The sequence below is a fragment of the Lineus longissimus genome, chromosome 10 (assembly GCF_910592395.1).
Source record: "Lineus longissimus chromosome 10, tnLinLong1.2, whole genome shotgun sequence".
Lineage (NCBI taxonomy): Eukaryota > Metazoa > Nemertea > Pilidiophora > Heteronemertea > Lineidae > Lineus > Lineus longissimus.
The window spans coordinates 3,867,745-3,888,254 of NC_088317.1; the positions used below are offsets into that span (position 1 = coordinate 3,867,745).

At 39.7% G+C, this 20,510-nt stretch overlaps 3 protein-coding genes across 6 annotated transcripts; 1 reads left to right on the forward strand and 2 right to left on the reverse strand.

Annotated features, from left to right (window-relative positions):
• Positions 1 to 1,422: 1,422 nt before the first annotated feature.
• Positions 1,423 to 10,497, reverse strand: LOC135494980 (growth hormone-regulated TBC protein 1-A-like). Of its 2 annotated transcripts, XM_064783356.1 has the most exons (11): positions 10,475 to 10,497; positions 9,586 to 9,651; positions 8,211 to 8,365; positions 7,900 to 7,946; positions 7,445 to 7,556; positions 7,139 to 7,266; positions 6,756 to 6,852; positions 6,463 to 6,526; positions 5,720 to 5,828; positions 4,993 to 5,178; positions 1,423 to 4,539 (listed from the first exon to the last, which is right to left on the reverse strand). In XM_064783356.1, the coding sequence occupies exons 1-11, from the start codon at positions 10,489 to 10,491 to the stop codon at positions 4,453 to 4,455; spliced, it is 1,068 nt and encodes a 355-aa protein (XP_064639426.1). In that variant the 5' UTR covers positions 10,492 to 10,497; the 3' UTR covers positions 1,423 to 4,452. The 2 variants fall into 2 exon arrangements, with proteins under 2 accessions (XP_064639426.1, XP_064639427.1); XM_064783357.1 differs by lacking the exon at positions 9,586 to 9,651 and having other exon boundaries at positions 10,475 to 10,496.
• Positions 10,498 to 10,568: 71 nt separating this feature from the next.
• Positions 10,569 to 13,299, forward strand: LOC135494676 (ferritin-1 heavy chain-like). The gene is made up of 3 exons (XM_064782875.1): positions 10,569 to 10,866; positions 11,328 to 11,526; positions 11,845 to 13,299. The coding sequence occupies exons 1-3, from the start codon at positions 10,675 to 10,677 to the stop codon at positions 11,961 to 11,963; spliced, it is 510 nt and encodes a 169-aa protein (XP_064638945.1). The 5' UTR covers positions 10,569 to 10,674; the 3' UTR covers positions 11,964 to 13,299.
• A 785-nt stretch (positions 13,300 to 14,084) lies between these two features.
• Positions 14,085 to 20,185, reverse strand: LOC135494995 (uncharacterized). Of its 3 annotated transcripts, none has more exons than XM_064783378.1 (11): positions 20,097 to 20,185; positions 18,767 to 18,923; positions 18,340 to 18,445; positions 18,015 to 18,105; positions 17,556 to 17,701; positions 16,860 to 17,193; positions 16,504 to 16,701; positions 16,149 to 16,352; positions 15,727 to 15,843; positions 15,224 to 15,436; positions 14,085 to 14,858 (listed from the first exon to the last, which is right to left on the reverse strand). In XM_064783378.1, exons 2-11 carry the CDS (start codon positions 18,885 to 18,887, stop codon positions 14,622 to 14,624), a joined length of 1,767 nt encoding a protein of 588 aa, XP_064639448.1. In that variant the 5' UTR covers positions 18,888 to 18,923; positions 20,097 to 20,185; the 3' UTR covers positions 14,085 to 14,621. The 3 variants fall into 3 exon arrangements, with proteins under 3 accessions (XP_064639448.1, XP_064639447.1, XP_064639446.1); XM_064783377.1 differs by lacking the exon at positions 20,097 to 20,185 and adding an exon at positions 19,878 to 19,901; XM_064783376.1 differs by lacking the exon at positions 20,097 to 20,185 and adding an exon at positions 19,009 to 19,849.
• Between the last annotated feature and the right edge of the window lie 325 nt (positions 20,186 to 20,510).

Genomic DNA, 20,510 nt, shown 5'->3' on the forward strand with positions numbered 1-20,510 from the left:
GGGATCGCCCATTATTTGTCACCACCCAATGAGAAAAACCTCTGTTCTACTCCTCTCTACCGAAACAAACATTGGTTTCACGTGGGCGCTTAGGCATGCTGGGAGTTGAGTAGGCCCAGCTGACCGGGGTCAGCAGGTGAGAAGTTCACCAGTGCGGATATATTCATGAGACTTAAACTTTTTAATTTGTTTAAATTTCTTACCACAATTGAAACATTTTGAAGGTTTCTCATCGATATGGATCGATTTATGCTGTGCTAGAGTACCTCCTGAAAGAAATTCTACACCACAAACAAAACACTTAGATGGTTTTTCATCAGTATGAATACGTTTATGAGTACGAAGACAATCGAATCCGGTCAGACCTTCAGATTTGCCTTGAGTGGTATTTATTGCGGCAATGTTTGCAAGACCTGCCATGCTGTTCGGGCCTGTACATTTTCGTTGATGAATAATCTAATAGTTACGTGTGTAAAAAACACCCAGACATTTTTCACACTTCAAGGTCCTTTTATTAGACTTTTCAGAACACTTCCCACTAACAACTTGATTCGAAACCTGCAAACATTCAAAACAGAATACAATTGCCAACTTTGATAGCATGATATCAGACTTGATTCGGTCGGGTCGCTTAATGGGCAATGGGGAGGTGTTCCATAAGAGAGACAATGTTCCATTGTCTCTCCTTGCCTGTGGCGTCTTTGTAGAGTTGTCCATTAAACACTCCTGTCTCCTGCTGGGTAAAACTTCGTGAGAAAAATGAGTGTTCCTTAATCCAATCTTGCCAGAGTGAGCAGTCCTTCTCGATGGCTTAGGAAGCGATCAGTGCCATAGCAACAGCTGATAACAAGTCTTTGACGGAGTGCAGCCTCGACACGCAAACAGCGGAGATTGTCATCAGATACTTTGAGACGGACTTTGTGACGATGTGATTCAAAAGCATTTTGTTTACACTTCACATACAGTGTATACGTAACCATTACACTCACTACGTTGTGTGAGTTAGGAGCACTGTGTTAGCCTATTTCCTTTTCATTTCAGACCAAAAAGCTGTCCTCGGTACTCCAGTATTCATACTGGAGAAATATCATTCAGGTACGAGAGTATGAAGGACACTTGTTTTGGTCCTGAAGTGGTGGTTTCCATTCAATTTGACATCTGTAATCGGGACACCTCTCAAGGACAGCTTTTGTCAGTCCCGACAGTGTCCTTAATAGAGAGGTTCTACTGTAACTCCTGAAAGTTTTGGCCATGTAACAATAGTGTTCTTGAGTCTTAATCCTGGGCAGAGGCTGTTGTGATAGCAATTACCTTGCTCAGTCACAGTAGGTTGTACCTCTCACAGCCGCTGTCCACAGTCATTCTCTGATCATATTTACCAGATAAATGAATTAAAGACTTTATAGACATAAATCATTTTTATTTCTACAATTGATATTGTGCCATAAAACAAGTGAACTAGGAATATACTCATTACCAATATTCATGAAAATAAAGAACTAAAAGTGATGGTCCACAAAATATCAACCTCTCCTTGTTACAATAAAAGTCCTCTTAGACCATTTAAAACCTATATGATGCCAAAAAGACAAAGTGCTAAATTGGGTAAGGGAATAAGTAAAAGAATGTTACCTGATACATAGAGATAGGATGCTGGTGTACAAATGTACAGATGAGACTCTCTCAGCTCCTGGGAGACATACTTTAAACCCTTTTATATTATAAAGATAAAGATAAAGTCATTTTAGCTTCAAATAGCATAGGAATGGCGACTTTATTTTTGCATCATAAGGTTTTGAAAATGTTTCGTTGGCCTTGCATTTCAAACCGAAATTTCAAAAGAATTTTCAACAAACAACCATCCATCCATATCTACCAGACTTTCATTCCATTTAGTTCCCAAACAACTCTTCTTTAACTGGCCCTTAAGGGACTTCTCATTTAAAAGGGGGCTATAGACAGGAGCTCAGGTGTCACATTTCTTGAGTCCAGGTCTCTAGAATGCAGTCAAAGAACTGGGTCTGGTATGACTTAGTGGTTAAATCATTCCTTGTACAATGTGCATTGTTCCATTGTACTGTGAGATAGAAGTGGCACCTAGTAGCAACAATGTGAAACATAATCTGGCCTGCCAAGCTGCTGCCTATAGGCTCCCTTTAAGAGATGTTCAACAGTAATATGTATAGTGTGATATGGGTTTCCAAATAAAAAACAAAATAGGATTGTCATACAAATCATACAATATTAAAATATCTGTGTCAAATGACGAATTTAATGAAGAATTAATAAAGACCAGTCTTTCATAATTCTTGATTGAACTGATATAAAATGAAGGCACAGATGCAGAGGGGGCACAGGGGTACCTCTACTACCCCTCTTTTGGAAACAATATTGACTTTTTTTCACTTTATAACCCCCCCTCCCTTTCCAACCTCAGGGATCCCTGCCTAAAGAGGTACTACTCAGCTTGATGACCATCAATCTGCATCATGGAGACAAGTCCTGGCTTATCTCTAGGGTATGAGATATTAAGTAAAAGGCCACAAAAAAACCAGCAAAATACTTCATTCATCAAGATGTTACATTTTCTTCTTCATTTAATATGATTATTGTCCAATCCGATATTATGCTCGCCCCTACAAACCCCAATCCATACTTTCCCTTGAATGAAAACACCCTTTAAAAATTACTTGTCGTCCTTTAAAAGTTGTGCAACACCAAAAGAATGGGATAACTGTTTTGGTAAAAGTAGAAGAAAAAAATACGCATGGTCATTATCTGATTCCACCTAGCGATAAAATTGGAGTGAACATAAAAGAACAGAACACACTGTAAGACTTTCAGCTGATTTTGACCAGAAGAGAGATCACATGTTAGATTTTCAAATGCCAATAAAATGCACAAAATGTACTTAAATCAATGTGATAAAACTTCATTATTTGTTAGAGTTAGCATAAGACAGTGATCCAAAAAGTATGCTATATTTCCATTTATCTTCCAATACGAAAATCATGAAAACTTCCATTTTTTCAGATATTTTCCAAAATCGCAAAAATTAATGGGCCGAAACATTTTGCGGCATACAGTTCATGTTCTCCCTTTGAGCACCAACAAGAAAACTTCCTATCACAGGCCTCTCTCAAAAACACAGACGATAAGAAAAATTACCACGATTTCTAAGAAACTGTGCAAAACTGGACACACATATTTGAGATTTTAGTATTATTATTGATTTCTACAAAAGGTGGACTTTCCGATCAGAAAATTATTTAACCACATTTTTTCTCGACATGTTCTCAATCTGGATCTACAAATTAAATCCCACAAAAGCCGAAACACACAGTACCATTCAATGGATTTATAGTCCAATTCTCAAAAATCCAAAGTCAAACATCTACTCGCTATTTTAAGCATCATATTTTCAATTAAACAGGCCGTCATTCACAAAATCCACAACCGCGCCCAACTATAATGTCTCCAAAAGTAAAATGACCACACTCCAGGCAGTTGCTAAGTCCAAAGCACATTATTATCATTTGGCACCTCTGTAGAAAGCCCTACTTGCCCACACCCAAGGAAAATACAGCAATAAAACCCAATATGCCAGACTCTAGTTCACAACATGGAACTACAGCTAAGTTCTGTATGACGACGTCAAACCGAAGGCCAAGAATTCAGCAGCTATTTAAGCTATTATTTACCAGCTTTGTTGCAAAACAATTGCACTCTGATATGAATAGTACTAAAAATTGATAAGTTTTTTAAAAATTTGACAGTTCCGGTGTAACGTTTTTGGTTGTCCTCATGTTTCAGTGTTTCCATACAATTGACAAGACAGCTAGAGCGACCATGACATTTCAAAGGGGGAATAGGAGAAAAACGTGTCAATCTGTCTTTAAGCGTTCCCAAATAATGAAGGGAAACACTGAGAAAGGGAAACACTGAGAAATGGAAACACTCAAAAATGGAAACACTCAAAAATGTTACACCAGTACTCTCTATCCCTGTCTGTAAGATATAAGAAAAGCAGCAAGGGTTAACATACCAGTACCTCCAGCTCCATAATTGTATCAAGTTTTAAAACCCTACTCAATTCGTGTACATTTTCAAAGAACAGAGTAGGCCTTTTAAATTTTTGATAAATTATGCATGGGTATGTATGATAAATTTGTCAAGAACTACATGGACCAAGTTCATAAATTCTATTACACACAATGATTGTGCTAATGCATGCTGTAAACTTAGTTTTGATTGAAGCAGAACAGAAATTTTTTTAATTTAGGTTAAGCCACTTTTTATGACAAGACAATGAACAGTATTTTCACTGTCTCTACCCAAAATATCGTATTTTCTATGAAGCTCCCTCTATTATCAGCGACTGGAACAAGACAATGCTAAATCTTGTTGACTAGATTTACGACAATGATTCGATGACATCCAGTATAGGTGACGCTACTCCTCTTCGATGACCCTTCGATGCTTTTCACGTAATTTGTTGATGAGAGACTGTGGTAGTGACCCTGGTAAGATGAAGCTATTCTGGAAAAGACGGGACGTAAAAATGGTTAGGATATTGCAAATCACGGGCACATTTCTTCTTCTTCTTCTTCTTCTATATTGTCAATATCGGTTTTTACCACATTTAGTCCAAAGCAAGCTCCAAATTCATACCGGGTGGGAAGCATAGCCCTGCCCTGACAGAGGCATTCAGGAACAAGAGAGCAAATGACAGCTTGCACCAGGAAGCCTCTATATTCATCTGAATAGCTGGGGGGAGTCTGGCCTCCTTCCTCGCCTTGGTAGGCAACCAATCTAAACAGACATAAAACCTGGGCAGTAAATGCCCGGAAATGTCCATTGAAGTCGGCTGGGTCCAGTCCTGGCAACGTGGCTAGAAATCAGGACCCAACGCACCTCGGCACAACAGTTATCTGAGCAGCTTGGCCCTGGATCGACTGTACGCACAGCACACAACCAATCCTACAACCTCACCTGCATCAAATCATGGCAGTTGAAGGCGATCTTATCCTGCGTCATACCCTTGAAGATTTCTGTGATTTCCGGGAAATTCTTGCACTTGAGGAGTTTTTCCTCGTGGAGTTTTACGAGTGTAAGGCTTATGCGGAAGAGCACCTTGGATCCTTCGAACAGGAGACTGTCCCATATCCGTAAAACAGACTGGAAACGGACAAGATCGTTAGTCAAAAGATGGAGAAATGATGGTGTATCCTCAAAGGTTTTTCTTCACATGTCGATCATTCTGACTGATTTTGTATGGGGTTTTAGTGACGGGACATACACGCACTAGCGGCAGGCTGATTATTCGCTGAATTGAATACACAGTTCCGAAAGAAAGTATATTATAACACCATCTTGTGAGATCAAGTGAAATTTTGTTGAGGCTAGCTTTCAACACTGCCATGTCTTGTTCAGACCTCGAAGAAGACAAGGTACAGTGGAACCTCCCTTAGCGGACACCTCTCTATTAAGGACAACCTCTCTATTAAGGACACTGGTTTAAGTCCCAAAGCGGTTGTTTCTATTCATTTTGACCTCTCTAATCAGGACACCTCTTTTTTAAGGACAGCACTTGTCAGTCCCGAGGGTGTCCTTAATAGAGCAGTTCTACTGTACTGTCGAAAGCTAATCTAAAGAAAATTTAACGTGATGTACCAAAAATGGTGTCATCACGTAGTGAACACCTCTGTAAGTTACATACCTCTACTGGCAAGACATCAGCAAACAGGCAGATAAACCACTTCGTACAAATAAGAGACCAGTGAATTCCTTCACCCGTGATTTTGGCATGGACATTTGGCACTTTGAGTCTGAAAACAACAGAAGACCTGAGTCAAATTGTTACCAGTTGATAGTCCAGAGATTGCGCATCATTTACAATCCCAACTTGGATTTTCTCTTTGAGTGTTTTACAGCCATCTAATGACAACACGGTTTCTGTTATTGGAACATATTCAGTTAATTTTTAGTAGTACCACCTGAGTCCAGGTGGTGAGACTAGTGTAGTTTTACAGAGGACCAACAGGTGGACTTTGCTAGTTGGTCAGTTCAGTTTGTGTAATGGAGTCAAGTAGACAACTAATATATGCTCTGGAGGAGTAAACTTTATATACCAAGGGTAGGAAGTCAAGGAGACTAGCAACACGGGCCGGCCCAAAGGATAGGAGCAGGAACAGTAGGACTGCATTGAGTATAAACCCATTTTCAGTTTCAACAGAACTGACCAACATTTCCACATTGACACACTACATGTTCTTGAGAATCCAGACGGGACTGGTGGAAGGCGGAAATTACATAGTCATAGTCCAAGTCATGGCCTGCAAATTGAATACCAGATATACCAGATGGATTAGCACCCTTGAGGTTTTAACCCCAGCTATACAATACGCTTCTAATCAACCTGGCATCATTTACATAATTACTGAAGATGCATTCAAGACTTACTTTATGAGTTCACCAAGCACTTCTTGGTCGGTTTTCAACCCCACCATATCTCTGGCGTAATAATCTGAAAATAACGACACCATCGATGAAATAATCAGATTGAAAGCACATATTGGGCTTGAGTTAAGGGGACACTATGAGATGATAGCTAGAGAGACCAAGGGTAGACCCAGAGACTTTCAATTCCCCTTAGCAGAACCCCTCCAAGAAGGGACTAAAGAATGGACTATAAATACCTGCGAGAGGCCTATGAAAGTCAACAAAGCGAAGAATTGAAATAACTCCTTCCTCACCTGGCAGTATGTTTGTGACTATTGTATCCAGCAGCCAGAACACCTTGTGGTCATCTCGCACGACTAACAACATCAAAGCAGCAATGAAGTTCAGACCCTAAAATGAAAAGATGACAGAACTGATAAAGCATTTTGGGGGTTTTAACACAATATTGTGATTGGAGTCTCACATATATATATTACTGCAGTCTTAGAGTCATATATTATGTCGGAGTCTTACATATTACTGCTGCTGAAAAGAAACCATGCAGCGGTCAATGTAAACCCTGTAACCCCTCTTGTCAGGCAAGATCTATCTTTCCAACTTGTGACCGTGTTCTCTATGATCCTCTTTTCAGCCTTGTAAGCGAAGAACATACGAGCAACTCATCACTTATTCCTACCTGACAATATCCTATAGATTTATTATGATGACCAAACGCCACCAGGACGTTTTGAAGATGACCACGGAGACTCTTCGGATCCTTTAGATCTTTGAAAAATATGTTTTCTGGGAATGTACGATATAAATCTGAAAAAGATGTGAAGTACAATAAAAGCTCTTCCTAAAAACTTACATTTGTCATTTATTCAATTTTTTTTCAAAGTAACTTGCCCTGGGTCACAAACAAGGTGGACCATGGCAAGAGAATCAAACCGGGCTCATGAGTCCAACTATAACATTGACAAATCCAGAGAGGCAGTTTTACCCATTTGTATTGTTTCCATCAGCTGTTGGTCCTTTGGTCCTGATAATAATTTCTGGAATAGATCTGGGTTGGCCTCCATCCTCTCCTGTGCTCCGCTCACACACATCCATACCTGCAAAAGCACAGGGACATTGATCAGAAGAAAACTCCCTTTGAAGTCACAGAACACGTGTTTTTTACCTTGATTGTGGCCGGAAAAATTTTCATTTTCACCAAATGAAAATCGACAATTTGCATCTGCTTGTCTTTATGGAATATTTATCATCTAATTTTGAAATTGATTTCCAATTTGTGAGCAGGAAAACAAACAAACCATTGTTCGTCACCTGTTAGTTTGACAAGTGGATCAGCACTGCATATTGATAATAACAAGACCAAGAGTGAATCGAATGTACTGCTCTCACAGTCTGTGAGTGAACATTAGCGAAAGGGCTAAAGAAGTATCATAGTCTTACCATAGGCCGGTGTTCATTGGGAATGCCTTTCCGGACGTAACGTTTCACTGGAAGAGAAAAAGATCAGACTTTCTTCTTGAATGATATGTTGAATAAAAATAACTGAAACATTTAAATGAAACAATACAATGAAATGCAAAACACTAGACCAATAACCCCCATTGATGCCTATCTCTAGGGCATGTTAACTAAAGAACTCTCATCCTGCCTTGGAGGAGGAAAACTCCATGTAGAATAACACCTCCAAGTGCAGAGTTTACACTGAAGAAAAAGAAGTATGGAAAGGGTTAGTTTTGTCTTAAAGCAATTACCTTTGACAGATTTCTTGACTCTTTCCTTGTTTTTGACCATGACGTCCCATTTCGCAGCCCTTCGAGCCAGTACCCGCAGGTAACTGCTCATAAAGTCTTGATACGTCTTATAATCAAAGTCATCTGGCCGCTCAAACCCATATGTGTCAAACTCACTGAAATAATTAGAAAAATATTAAAACATTCTCTCCAATAAAAGACCGTGCCATAGAATCAAATGATACACTGCTGCTTCAAATTCAGTGCATTTGGGCTGACAATAAAGCTTTCATGATGAAAATGACCAAACATTTCCACTGCATTTTCAGTTCAATTCTACATTGAAGCCATTCTTTTCAAAATAGCAGAGATGGATGTATCTCGTTTTGTGACAGAGATACCTCACTCATTTTGTGCTGAAACTCTTCATATCTTCACTGGACAGAACAGGAGGCAGGTCAACATAATCAGCATGGTTGCATTCAATCATAAAGCTGTCACTTTCACTGTCATTCAATCATCACTATTCCTATTAACTGAATAAAGAAACCTTGCCACCAGCTGCTATGTACAACAATGACATTATATTGGCTCAGTTCTAATCTATCAAATTTGATCTCTCTAATTCTAAATCAGGACACCTCCTTATTAAGGACAGTATTTGTCAGTCCCGAGGGAGTATACGATTGGATACCCTTGACTTGTAGAGCTAACAAAAGCTACATTTAGATCACAACATTATAAATACATATCCGCAGTTTCTTATAGAGGCAGTATTCACATGTGACTAAACTCAAGCATTTGGGTTCAACAACATCAAAAATGGAATGTGACAATATATGAAGGGTGACATTTACGTGGAATTTCATTTCAGCGATATCTATTCTATTTTAAGCAGGTCAAATCAGCATGTCACTAAGAAGAAACATGAAATAATTAAGGCCCAAGAGATTAGGCCAAGCTTGAGGGTCTATACTGACAAAATTGGTGACTGACCAATATGACAAACAACAGGTGATACTGATATACATTGTACCGTACTAAAACTCAGACAAAACCAGCAACATATATTGAGAAATGAAATAAACATCAGCAGCTCAGATGTCAAATCTGAGTGATGTAAATACTTAAGTTAATTTGATTTGGCCTGACATTAGTCATAAGGCTGCCTTGTGGAATGAGCCATTATCAAGACTAAGAATGAGGAAGCATAGTGTCGATATTATTCATTTGAAGTCAGAAAAATCGACGTAGATGTACATGTATTGTTAATTGTGAGTGTATTGTGATGAGCTACCATTGGTTTTGTTGTCAGGAACTGGTTTTGTGTGAGTTTATCACAAATGATTTAGTCAAGATGATTCACAATATTTTGTGAACACTCTTTCCAACTTACAAAGCAGACATAAGCCTGCTACTCCTTGCTTTTGGTCGAGTGGAGGACGCACTCAAGCCATGTTTGCTGCCAGAAACACATGAAAAACAAATCAGTTTTGATATTTATTTCCAAGTATATTCAATCATATTAGTAAACCCTTGAAATTGTCTTATTAAGGTCTTTGCCTCTGTGTACCGTCACTCTTATTTCCAGATCACCTCCTGGTCCAATAGTGGCATAGTATAATTTTTGAATGTGAGGCTTATTGCCATTGTCACCTTATACTAGGGCTAGCCCTTGACAGTTCCCTGGTAGCCATATCTGTCAATCTGTTCTGTAGCTTACTGAATAATCCCGCAACCTCACATCCAGGACAGTGTTTGAGATCCTAGTTACGGCTTGCAATAGTTTTACTTAAGGAATGGGAAAAAAGGTAGTGTGTAGCGCGAACGGTCAGCAAGGGAAAAGTCAAAATAGTCTAGATAAGATAGGAGTCCCGAACTGTTGCCAGGGCTATGCCTAGGCCCTAGGGCTGGGAGGATTCTCATCATTCTAATGGAAACCAACGCGTCACCATGATATGCCCAGTAGCCTTTATGCCCTGCATATACATGTACGAGTAGATATTGCCTCATACATTGTCATATCCATGTACATACATACATCTGTACATGTACCTGCATGTATCAGTGTATGTATATGCAGGGTGACTCACTCCCACTACTACCTAGGACATGTCACAAAATAAATGAGCTATAATCTATCGATAGCAACTTCGATCTTCGTGATCTTACATTTTCTAAATAAACCATACATATGTCTTTCATTGTGCAAATGCACATGACTCAGAAAAGTATCAGAGTGGAGAAATCGGGTGTTTTTTTATAAGATTTTGAAGGAAAACTACCTGTGGGTTGCCGCCATCTTGCATCTTTGGAAGTCATGTGACCATCGTACGAAATTTACAAATTGATCATGTGACGTGACACGTGATACGTGATCAATTAGCAAAAACACAAAGCTGAAAACAGGCCGAGGGATCCCTGTCTTCCATTTCTCCCTTATTTTTACGTCACTTACCTTCATTTTCTCTAATTCAAACGCACAATGTCGATTGCCAGACAAAATTTCCATGAAGCCACTGAGGCTGAGATGAATAAAATGATAAACATGGAACTGACTGCAGGTTATTTGTATATGTGCATGGGCTTCCATTTTGACAGGGATGATGTTGCCTTGCCAAATTTATCCAAATATTTTAGGAAATGCTCTGATGCAAAGAAGAACCAAGCTTCCCAGGTAAGAACGGTGTACTGGCGGCAATAATCTGGGCACTAACCTGTAATGATGTGCAAGTAAAGTGCCTCGCTCAAGAACAGGGACAACAACTTTTCGACGTCAACTGTTCCACTGTAGGACCAATCCTAAGCAGAAACCTGGCACTATATCAAAGTGATGATACACAAAATTTTACTCTGTCCTTGACCTCGAGCAAGACACTTCGTACCCTATTGGATTTTTGCCAGAGGCATGGACTGATGATGTCCACTTTTGGCTACAGGCTCTACTGACGTGGGTTCTTTTAGTTTTACTTACCCTGGCATACCATAGGGACCATGACCTATATGTCTCATCCGATAGACGTTCAAATATTCGTTGGTTGTGTGAGGAATTTTAGTTCCTTGAAAGCCGCACCAGTTCATCCAGACATACTATCCTGGGTTCCCTCCTATCAGGAATTTATTATTTATCTTTTACAGCTTATGACATACCAAAACAAGCGAGGTGGACGCCTTGTACTCCATGACATTAAAGCCCCAGGACAGGGAGCGTGGTCGTCCCATACCAGCGCCCTTGAAGACGCTTTGGCCTTCGAGAAGAAAATGAACGAAGCTCTACAGAACATTGTCGTCATTGCCTCCAGCCACCATGACAGTGATACAGAGGACTTTTTAGAAGGTGATTAAGGGGCAGAAGTACTGGGTGAACTTTTCTGAAAATTTTGCAAGTCAGGAACCTAAAACATGAAATAAAATAAAGAATGTTGCTTGCTTTCTCATATCATAGATATATTTGGGGTCAGTAAGAAATATTGAAAAATTAAACATTATTTCAGGTTCACAAATCTTTCTAATTATGAGAAACAAAGAAATGTTTTTGGTGCAAACCTGCTGATTTTTCTCTGCCAAAAACCTTATCATTGCGTGATTTAATCCCTCTACCCTGTCTTTTAGAGTTTCTGGTTGAAATGCTAATCATGGGGTTTTTGTATTTCAGATGAATTCCTTGGTAAGTCCGTAGAGACCATGAAAGCCATAGCGGACCTCATCACCAACTCCAACAGATGTGCGGACGGACTCGGGACGTTTGTCTTCGATAATGAACTGTCAGATTAGTATTGCTTGATTCTTCAATATGATGCATATGAAACAAATCCATCCACCTGTAACGTTATTGTGATTGTCTGTTCCAAAATCTATAGATCCGAAATATCAAAGCATTTGAGGAGAATGCATGTTTGTTGAACCATTTTGCTGCAGGTGACGTCCATAGCATGTCAGGTCTCCTATCTTTCTTGTGCAGGTGACGCGCTGCTTCTGCAGCAAACAGGTAAACACCTCAACTGTATACAGTGGAACCTCCCTTAGCGGACACCACTCTATTAAGAACTACCTCTCAATTAAGGACACTAGTTTTAGTCCCAAATTGGTACTTACCATTCAATTTGACCTCTCTAATCAGGACATCTCTCTATTAAGGACAGCATTTGCAAGTCCCGAGGGTGTCCTTAATAGAGAGGTTCTACTGTAATTGGCTATATTCACAAAGACAAGGCAGCTACAGGGATCTACTCATGTTTTAAATCAGCATTTTCAAAAGGTACATGGGTCAGGAGTGCCTCTTAGTTTATTTTGTATACGAGGTAGGAGTATAAAAAACCTGTATCTCAGGATGGCTAATTTCAAGCACAGCTGTTAGAATGTTCTTGCATTTATCCAAAACTATTTTGGGTTTTATATGTGCAGCAGTCGGCATCAAATGTAAGCATAATGCTCTCTTTATTGCCTAAGTACAATTTATACATATATGTATACAGCTTTTCACTACCAAAGATGCTTCATTTATTACCCTAGTACCCTCGCGACAGTTAGCGCCATGTAAGGGCAACCGAAGTTGCGCCAGTAGGCCATTACCGATATGTCCAGTTTAAGTCATTCAATAGCATCTTCAGCATCCCCCCCCCCCCCCCCCCCCCCCCCGCTATATTGAAGTAGACTTTTTATGAGTTTTCCACTGTAACACAAACAATTTTCGAAAATTTAGGCTATCCTCTCCACCACCACCACCTCATCTGACCTGCGGGATCTGGGCCTAACTGGTTCTGCCAATTGACAATCAGTCCTGTTGTGTGGATTCGATCCCCCGCCTGGACACATTCTGTCACCAGTGCTGCTCAACTGGTTGATAAAAACTGAGTGCTGTATTGTCTATGGTGCAAGCATTGAAAATAATTTCCTTGGTGTGAGTTGATTATAAAGCCAATTTAGAAAAAAAGGTGCAAGACATTAGTTACCATGTGTGTTATAATCTGATATGTTGTAATGTCATTTCTCTTGGGGGACTTTTTCCAAACTCTACTACGCACTTTGTATTCCATTCCTAAAAGATGTGTATATTTTTGTGAGACCGTATCATTATCAGTTCTTAATAAAAGCTGGATTTATCATGAAAGTCATTCTTTTGACTTTTTCTTTCGAGGAGTATGACTCAAAACTTGAAAAAATCTAACAAAACTGGTGGGTTGTACCCCATGGCGCTATTGCAGATTGTGACAATTTGAAGCCCGAGGAGAGAACAACTGAATGAGTTAAAGAAGTAGGCCTGTGACTCTTGATCTGTATGGGAGACTGGTTGAAAACCCATGTTGATCATCTGAGAGACAGTCACAACTGCAACCCATGAAGTATATGAGGGTCAGTATGTTCACAGCCTTACTAATTCACTCTAATTGCCCACAGTAACTATTGGAGACAAAATGGGATCCCATAATGCTGGTTGAATGGTGTGATGGAAAACTTGTCAAGGTACAACATCGTAAAAAACCTGAGGCTATTGTCACAACCAGGGCATTTGGTTGCAAAAGATGACCACCAGGATGACCACAATGACCACCAGGCTGCAATCGGTAGACCAACCAACCTCGTGAGGACACATGCATACCTGTTACTTCATTCTCATTGCCTCGCTTGGCATAGGTCAGTCACCCCTAGGGGGAGTCTAGTGGTTAAGACTACTGGGTCCCATACAATAGGGAATGGATTCGAAACCAGGGTAAACCCAGGATTGTATTTCTAGATGACGCGTGGCTTTAAGGAACTAAAATTCTGGCTGCTGGCAGTCCCAAAGGCCAATAAACTCCATTAACGCCGTGGAATAACACATTCATTCATGGATACCTGCATTTCAAAATACAAAACAAGATTAACAAACTTTCTATCAAGTATCATTGTGTTTTTGATATCTTTATTGTAAAAATCACTACACATAATTTCAATGTGATCGCTACAAAATACACAACATTTGCATAATTTTGATGAGGAGGTAAATTCTTGGATATGACACACACACATGAATCAATGTATTTACACTATGTTACAAGAGAAGGAAAAAATAGCACCACTTTATTTGAAGAATATATTTACGGCTTTTTTAAAAACGCTGTAACAACAATAATGTCACACATTATTCGAATCACCGGTTGGCAAAAACTGTTTGTTGATTATGCAGTGTGTAAAGATGTTGTATTCTATCTATACGATCTTGATGGTCAAATCAATTCACTGAAAATTGTCGTAGTGGTGAAGTGCAGTGTTGTGACGTCAACCACGATGAGATCAGACAAAATATCACGTTTTCAGCCGAAATTCAACGATAAATCCAACACAGCTGAAATTCTTGCACCTCTTAAGTTTGCATTTGACAGTCCAATAGCAAAAAATGAATTGCTGGCAAAAATTTCATAGTACATGTATACACTTTCTGATAACGTCTCCTCATTTAGGCCTTGCGACCGATTCAGATCCAATATCACCAAGGCATTCAACAACAAAGCCATGCAAATCAGCAAGAGAGTCCTTTGACGAAGTGAAGCTCTTGTCAACACATTTCGATGATATTTGAAGTTTGATTTTGTCGACGATGGTGTCGCACCGCTCAAGGATGAACTGGCGGACGTAGCCCACACCCATGGCGGAAGTCATTCTCCTTGATGGACGGATGATTCGATGTTGCTGAAACCAGATTGAGAGAATTTTAACACGGAGATCTAGAATATGTTATACCGATCCCCTCTTCTTAAGTTCTTACCATTTTTTTTACAGAAGTTTCAGGTTTTTATCATAGTTTGAGAAAATTCACTGGTTGGAACACTTTTAAGGGAGTCTATAAGCAGGAGCCTGGTAGGTCAGATTAAGTTACACAAAGTCACCAACAGGTCTCCCCTATCTCATAGTACATCGAAACCATTGACACCACTATGTCAGTCTTCATGAGGGATAAAACTATGACTGAATCAAACAAAACCCTTGCCTCCAAATGTGCAACGACCCCTATCTAATGACTATAAACCCCCTTTAAGAGGCATTAATCAATTTACCTTCAGCTGTATCTGAATGAGTTCATTCATGGCTGATTGGTGGTCCTCCCAGTCCTCGTTTGCTCGCAAGACTCGCTTTTTCAACTCTTGAAGTATCACCTCGTCAACATCGGCAATCTTCTGTGGGATGCTGCTGTCCATTTCGTATTTCAAACAGAGATGCAGGACCTCAAAACCAAGTTGTTTGATTGACAGGTAAGCACTGTTGACCGTCTGTGAAAGAGTGAAAAGAGTGAAAATAGACGGTATGAATCATTGCTTGGCATTGCTTCAACCTTACTGTAAAATCAACCAGGAGCTGTTACGCTTTTCATAATGGATAGATACACTACTTCCATATGAATACAATCTACATGTATTACACATACATATTAAGCCAACGCTCCATTGTTGAAAGTGTATTGGCTCCTGACCTGTTTTGCAGTATCTCAGTACCAGAGTGGTAGATCGGATGGATTCATATGGGCGCATTGACACTCAACAGGTCAAAGTTATTGGCTTACGTTTTTCTCCACAATTTCTTGAATAGCAACAAGCACTTCAAGTGGAGTAAAGGACTCCAACTTCTTTTTCGATTCTCGGAAAATGAACATGTTTTCATGATAGTAGTTAATAACATCCTGAAAAAGACAAGCAAACCATACACAAATCTATGCAACATTTGGCTGAGAGTACCGGTAACTGGGATCTCATAACACTTTTTCATCAAGTTTAAGTGACTTTGCTAACAAGGGCAGGGTGGAGAGATACAGGGAGGGATACTCAACTTACATGCAAGATGCCTTAAAGTTGGATCAGCAAAACAGCCATTACACCAAATCAAAAAAATGTTGAAGCGGCATCAAGGTGACATTGTGTCTTCGTGACCATGAGACTAAAAAGAAGCCTGAATTTTGGTCACCAGATGCTCTCTGGGTCAACTCACCAGGGTAAGGTTTTTGAGTATTGTCTTCTGTCCTTCAGTGGTGGGCTTCAGGCGCTTCAGTTCATTGCTGACCATAATCAGTTGGGTAAAATGGTCCGAGAGGTCTTCCTGGGCCTTTGCCAGCATCTGAATCGTGCTTCTATTGTCTTTCCCAGCTTTGGGTCCTAGGGTGGCATCTTCAAAAGATCCAACTAGATCTTGATACTGAAAAATAAAGCAATTCCAAATGGTTTTTAAGGAATGAGCAGCTTTTTAATTCAGTGTGTTTGTTCCTCTCCTCTTTAATTAGTAAACTCTGAAAGTGCCATTGGTCTTTTAAATGAGATACGCTACACAGAATCCTATTGCGTATTACCTTCGGCAAGTACTCTTCTATCTTCCTCTTCCGTTTTGCAGTACTCTCATAGATGGCGTTGATATCCATCCAAGTGTCGTCCATGGCTGATAGGAGGCGCTTACTCTGATATACCTCCACTTGTTTCTTTATCATCACATTTTGGCATGCGGAGCATATTCGGAGATCAATGCTAATGTCGGGTTCTTTTTCAGGGGACTGGAAACAAGATGAGCAATATAGACAGCCGTATTGGACTTTGGAGGAGAAAGGGGGGTAGTTCCCAACCTGTCATTTTTAAGTAAATCAATCAATTATCAAAGGTTAAATGGAGAGGGTGACCCAGTAACTAGTACTATCCTAGCCTCAATGCTTACCCCAACAATTTTGATAATGGCAACTTGCGGCTCAGCATCCGGCTTTGATTTCTCTTCATCATCAATATAGACAAGAAAGTCACACGTCGAACATTTTCCACAATACAGTTCACCGCATAAAACACAATCGTACGATTTCCGTAATATTCCAAACTCGCTATTGCAGCTGAAGCAGGTGTTGACATATTTCGCGACTTGGTAACGGGCTGCTCTCATCCAATCCGGAGGAGACGTTAAACTTCGGAATTCATGGAATAATTTCTTGATACCGGAGGTGCCAATGTCTCTTTTGAATCCTGCGATAACTCGTTTAATTTCTTTGTCGATGTTGAAACTGAAATCGAAACAAACTATCATAGATCACAGTAACTGAAATAATGATCAATGGAATAGTGCATATCTCCACAAGTTTTTTTGATTTATGCCAAACTTGGGGACAGTAATCTAAGTCAAACAGCCACCAATGCACATATTCAAGATCATATCCTAACGTTTGTGTAGTTTGAAGTGAAGTGAAACCACCAATGGAACTGATCAACAATTTTTTCTTGTTAAGAAAGGTGCCCTTCAGAGGTCAAATCCATTGAAAACGTCTCTCTGGGGGCCATTGATGTCCTTTTTGGTGGCTGTATTGAATGGTAACAACTAGTTTGAGACCAAAATTTGTGTCTTTATCTTTTTGTTGGTCATTCTTACTTCTCTCTGTGTAAGTAGCGGCCATTGTCGACAAGCATCGTCTGCAGCTGTCTGTTGTTATCTTTGATGAATTTGAACACTCCCCCAAGATTCCTCGTCTGTCCCAAAGTTTGCTTTCGTCCGGTCTCAAAACACGCTTCACAGACCTAGGAATGAGAACAAGATCTAGGTGATTTCTTTCATTCAGCGTATTGGAGCAGGGACATCTGTCCTTAGGAATGGCATGGACGTATCCCTTTGAATTCGAGGATTCTGAAGTCTACCATCAATGAAATATAAAAAATACTTTAATTCAACTAAAACTTCTATGAATGCCAAAGTAAGCCATCTTGACCAACCAAGGGCATCACTCACTACGCCTTTCAGGTCCGTGCATTCCAGGAACGAGTGAGATCAAAAAGTGATTGCCACCGGCCTAAGACCTTGATAAGTTAAGAAGAGATGAAGTATCAAACGTACATTATAAGACTTTCCCTGTGGATCAAATTTGGCAAGATTGTTCAACTTCCGCCTAAACTCGGTGCAAGGCTTGCAGAAAATGTCGCCACAACTGAAAAGAAACAGATAAAAGGAAAATTAAATGCAAATGAAACGCAAATTTTAAACATGCTTCATACTGTAGAACAGTACTGTCTCAAAGTGCTTTAATACATTCACTCCCGAGCTTAATCCAGAAACCTTTCGATAGAAACCAAGAAGCGCTCTTTGCCATTTCAGGCAAGCTGATAGTACCAAGTGGCACTACCCGAGCCTCGAATCCACAACCTATATCTCTTTAACTCACCTCCAGCAGTGGAACTGCCTGTCTGTGAACGTAAATTTCTTCCCGCAACTTTTGTTGGCGCATGCCGTCCTGGAGTTATTGGGTTGCCAGTGTCTCCTTGTGATTCCTATAATAATCAGAAGATCAACTACTGTAAACTCTATTATTTTTGCGGCTCAATATGTTTGCAAAAACATTTGTTTCAGATTTTACTGCCATTTATTTCTGCGAATGGATGCATTTTCAAATGATAAAACCATTGAGTTGAACATATTTGCGCCCCTAACGTTTGCTATTCTATCCCCTCTTGAAAATCGTGAAAATATTTGGCCATAAAAATAAAGGCACTTAAAGGTGCTACACTTAACTTTTTCTGTCCCTAGGGCAATTTTACATGTTGGTGCTTAATAAAGCTTTGAAATGATATGATAATACCACCATTGCCTACCAATAAAACCACTCTCGGTCTCATCTTGACCGGGATCGCTATGATGCTTTCTGATAGTGTCGAGGTCTCTCAGGCTTTGGTTCCAATGGGTTTGTTCAGGATGCAAGGTGGATGGATTCATGGTGGCTGGAGATGCCTCTCGAAGGCCAGCGACAATCTGAAATAAACAAAATAAACGACATATGTGATCAGAAATACATCAATGAACCTGAACCGCAGATACGAATAGTTTGTGGCCCTACCTCTGGCACGATGCGTCCAAATTCCAGCAATTCAATCATTTCCATGATACAAAATACAAATATGTCAGATTCAATCGAAGAGATGGGCAAGAATTCCGGTAATAATCCAGACAGGTTGATCCAAATACATGTAGGCTACGTCATGTCATCGTCACATACCGGGAACTTGCATACGAGGCCCACAAATACCTCCAGTATTTTAACAATATATAAATGATCCAGGTAAGACAAAGGAAAGGACTCCATAATAAAACAATCGCCAATGCACAAAAACCTTACTCAAAGGACGCAGCAACTTCATCCAAAACATATTCAGATAAGTCTAAACCTAGATTTCACCCAACCAGACAGCCATAACAGACCAAAAACTATTTCAAAGCTGTACTAATTTCATATGGGGTTCTATACATCCATTATTAATTAGAACAGTGGAGGAAGATCGCAAACAGGTGGTTGTCTCTCCCTGTATTTATCAGCAGGAATATTATAAGAGACCAGATGTTGAGTGTATCTCATTAACTTAATTCAAGCTCCCGTATTGCCTGGCCTAAGCCCTTTATTAAAGCGTCATCATAAGTGGCTAGATTGGAATTCCTTGTCGGCACAACCTAAATGTACGGCATATTAGGCTACATGTAAAAATGACGCCATTTCATTCTCCTTCATTTGCCATAGCTAGTACCCAAACCCTCCTTGGCCTGCCACCATCTTATTCTTATCAGACTCCTAGTCCTAGTCCTATGCAGTCCATTTCGTCATCCTGATCGTCCTTTTTTTGGGTGCGACAGGACAGGGCCAGTTCACTACAAAAGGCCTACATCAGGAGCGTAATTCTTTATGGGTTATTATTGGATTTAAAAATTTCTGACAGCTGTCATCGAGTGCTGTCATTAAAATGGCCAAACTGAGACCACAGCTAACACCAATATGGTTCATTTTTGGCCTTGTCCTTGATCAGATCACTTCACCACAAACATCCACCATGTCCACATCACATATAAAACAGTGAATAAATGAATTAACAGGCAACCAAGAACACATAGTTATTTTATTTCAGTTTACTGAATTATCTGTTTTCAATTAAATACCTTATAATGGAGCAAAAAATAGGGACTTGATGTGATTGTGAGGAACAAAAATCACTTCCTGGTTGGTGGCCACCATGTTTTTTTCGTCTGCTAGCGCCTCGATTCGGATATTTCTAAGAAGAAAAGGACACGTAATTTAATCTAGAGAACTCATTTGATTGTCTAGTTGTATAGGATGTTGTATGGCATATAGCCGTTGTGTCTAAAAAATGGACTTTATTTGATGGTTTTGTCCTTTCACACTAGTTCGAGATTTGACAAATCACGACGTGCACCTGTTGAGTCAATCCGAATATGATATAGTACAAAAGCTTGATTGTATTGTGCAACTTATGTTACTTTAAATGCCAATTTACCCTATAACATGTATATTTATCAGCAGTAGGATATATTTTATTTAAAATATTCTCTCCA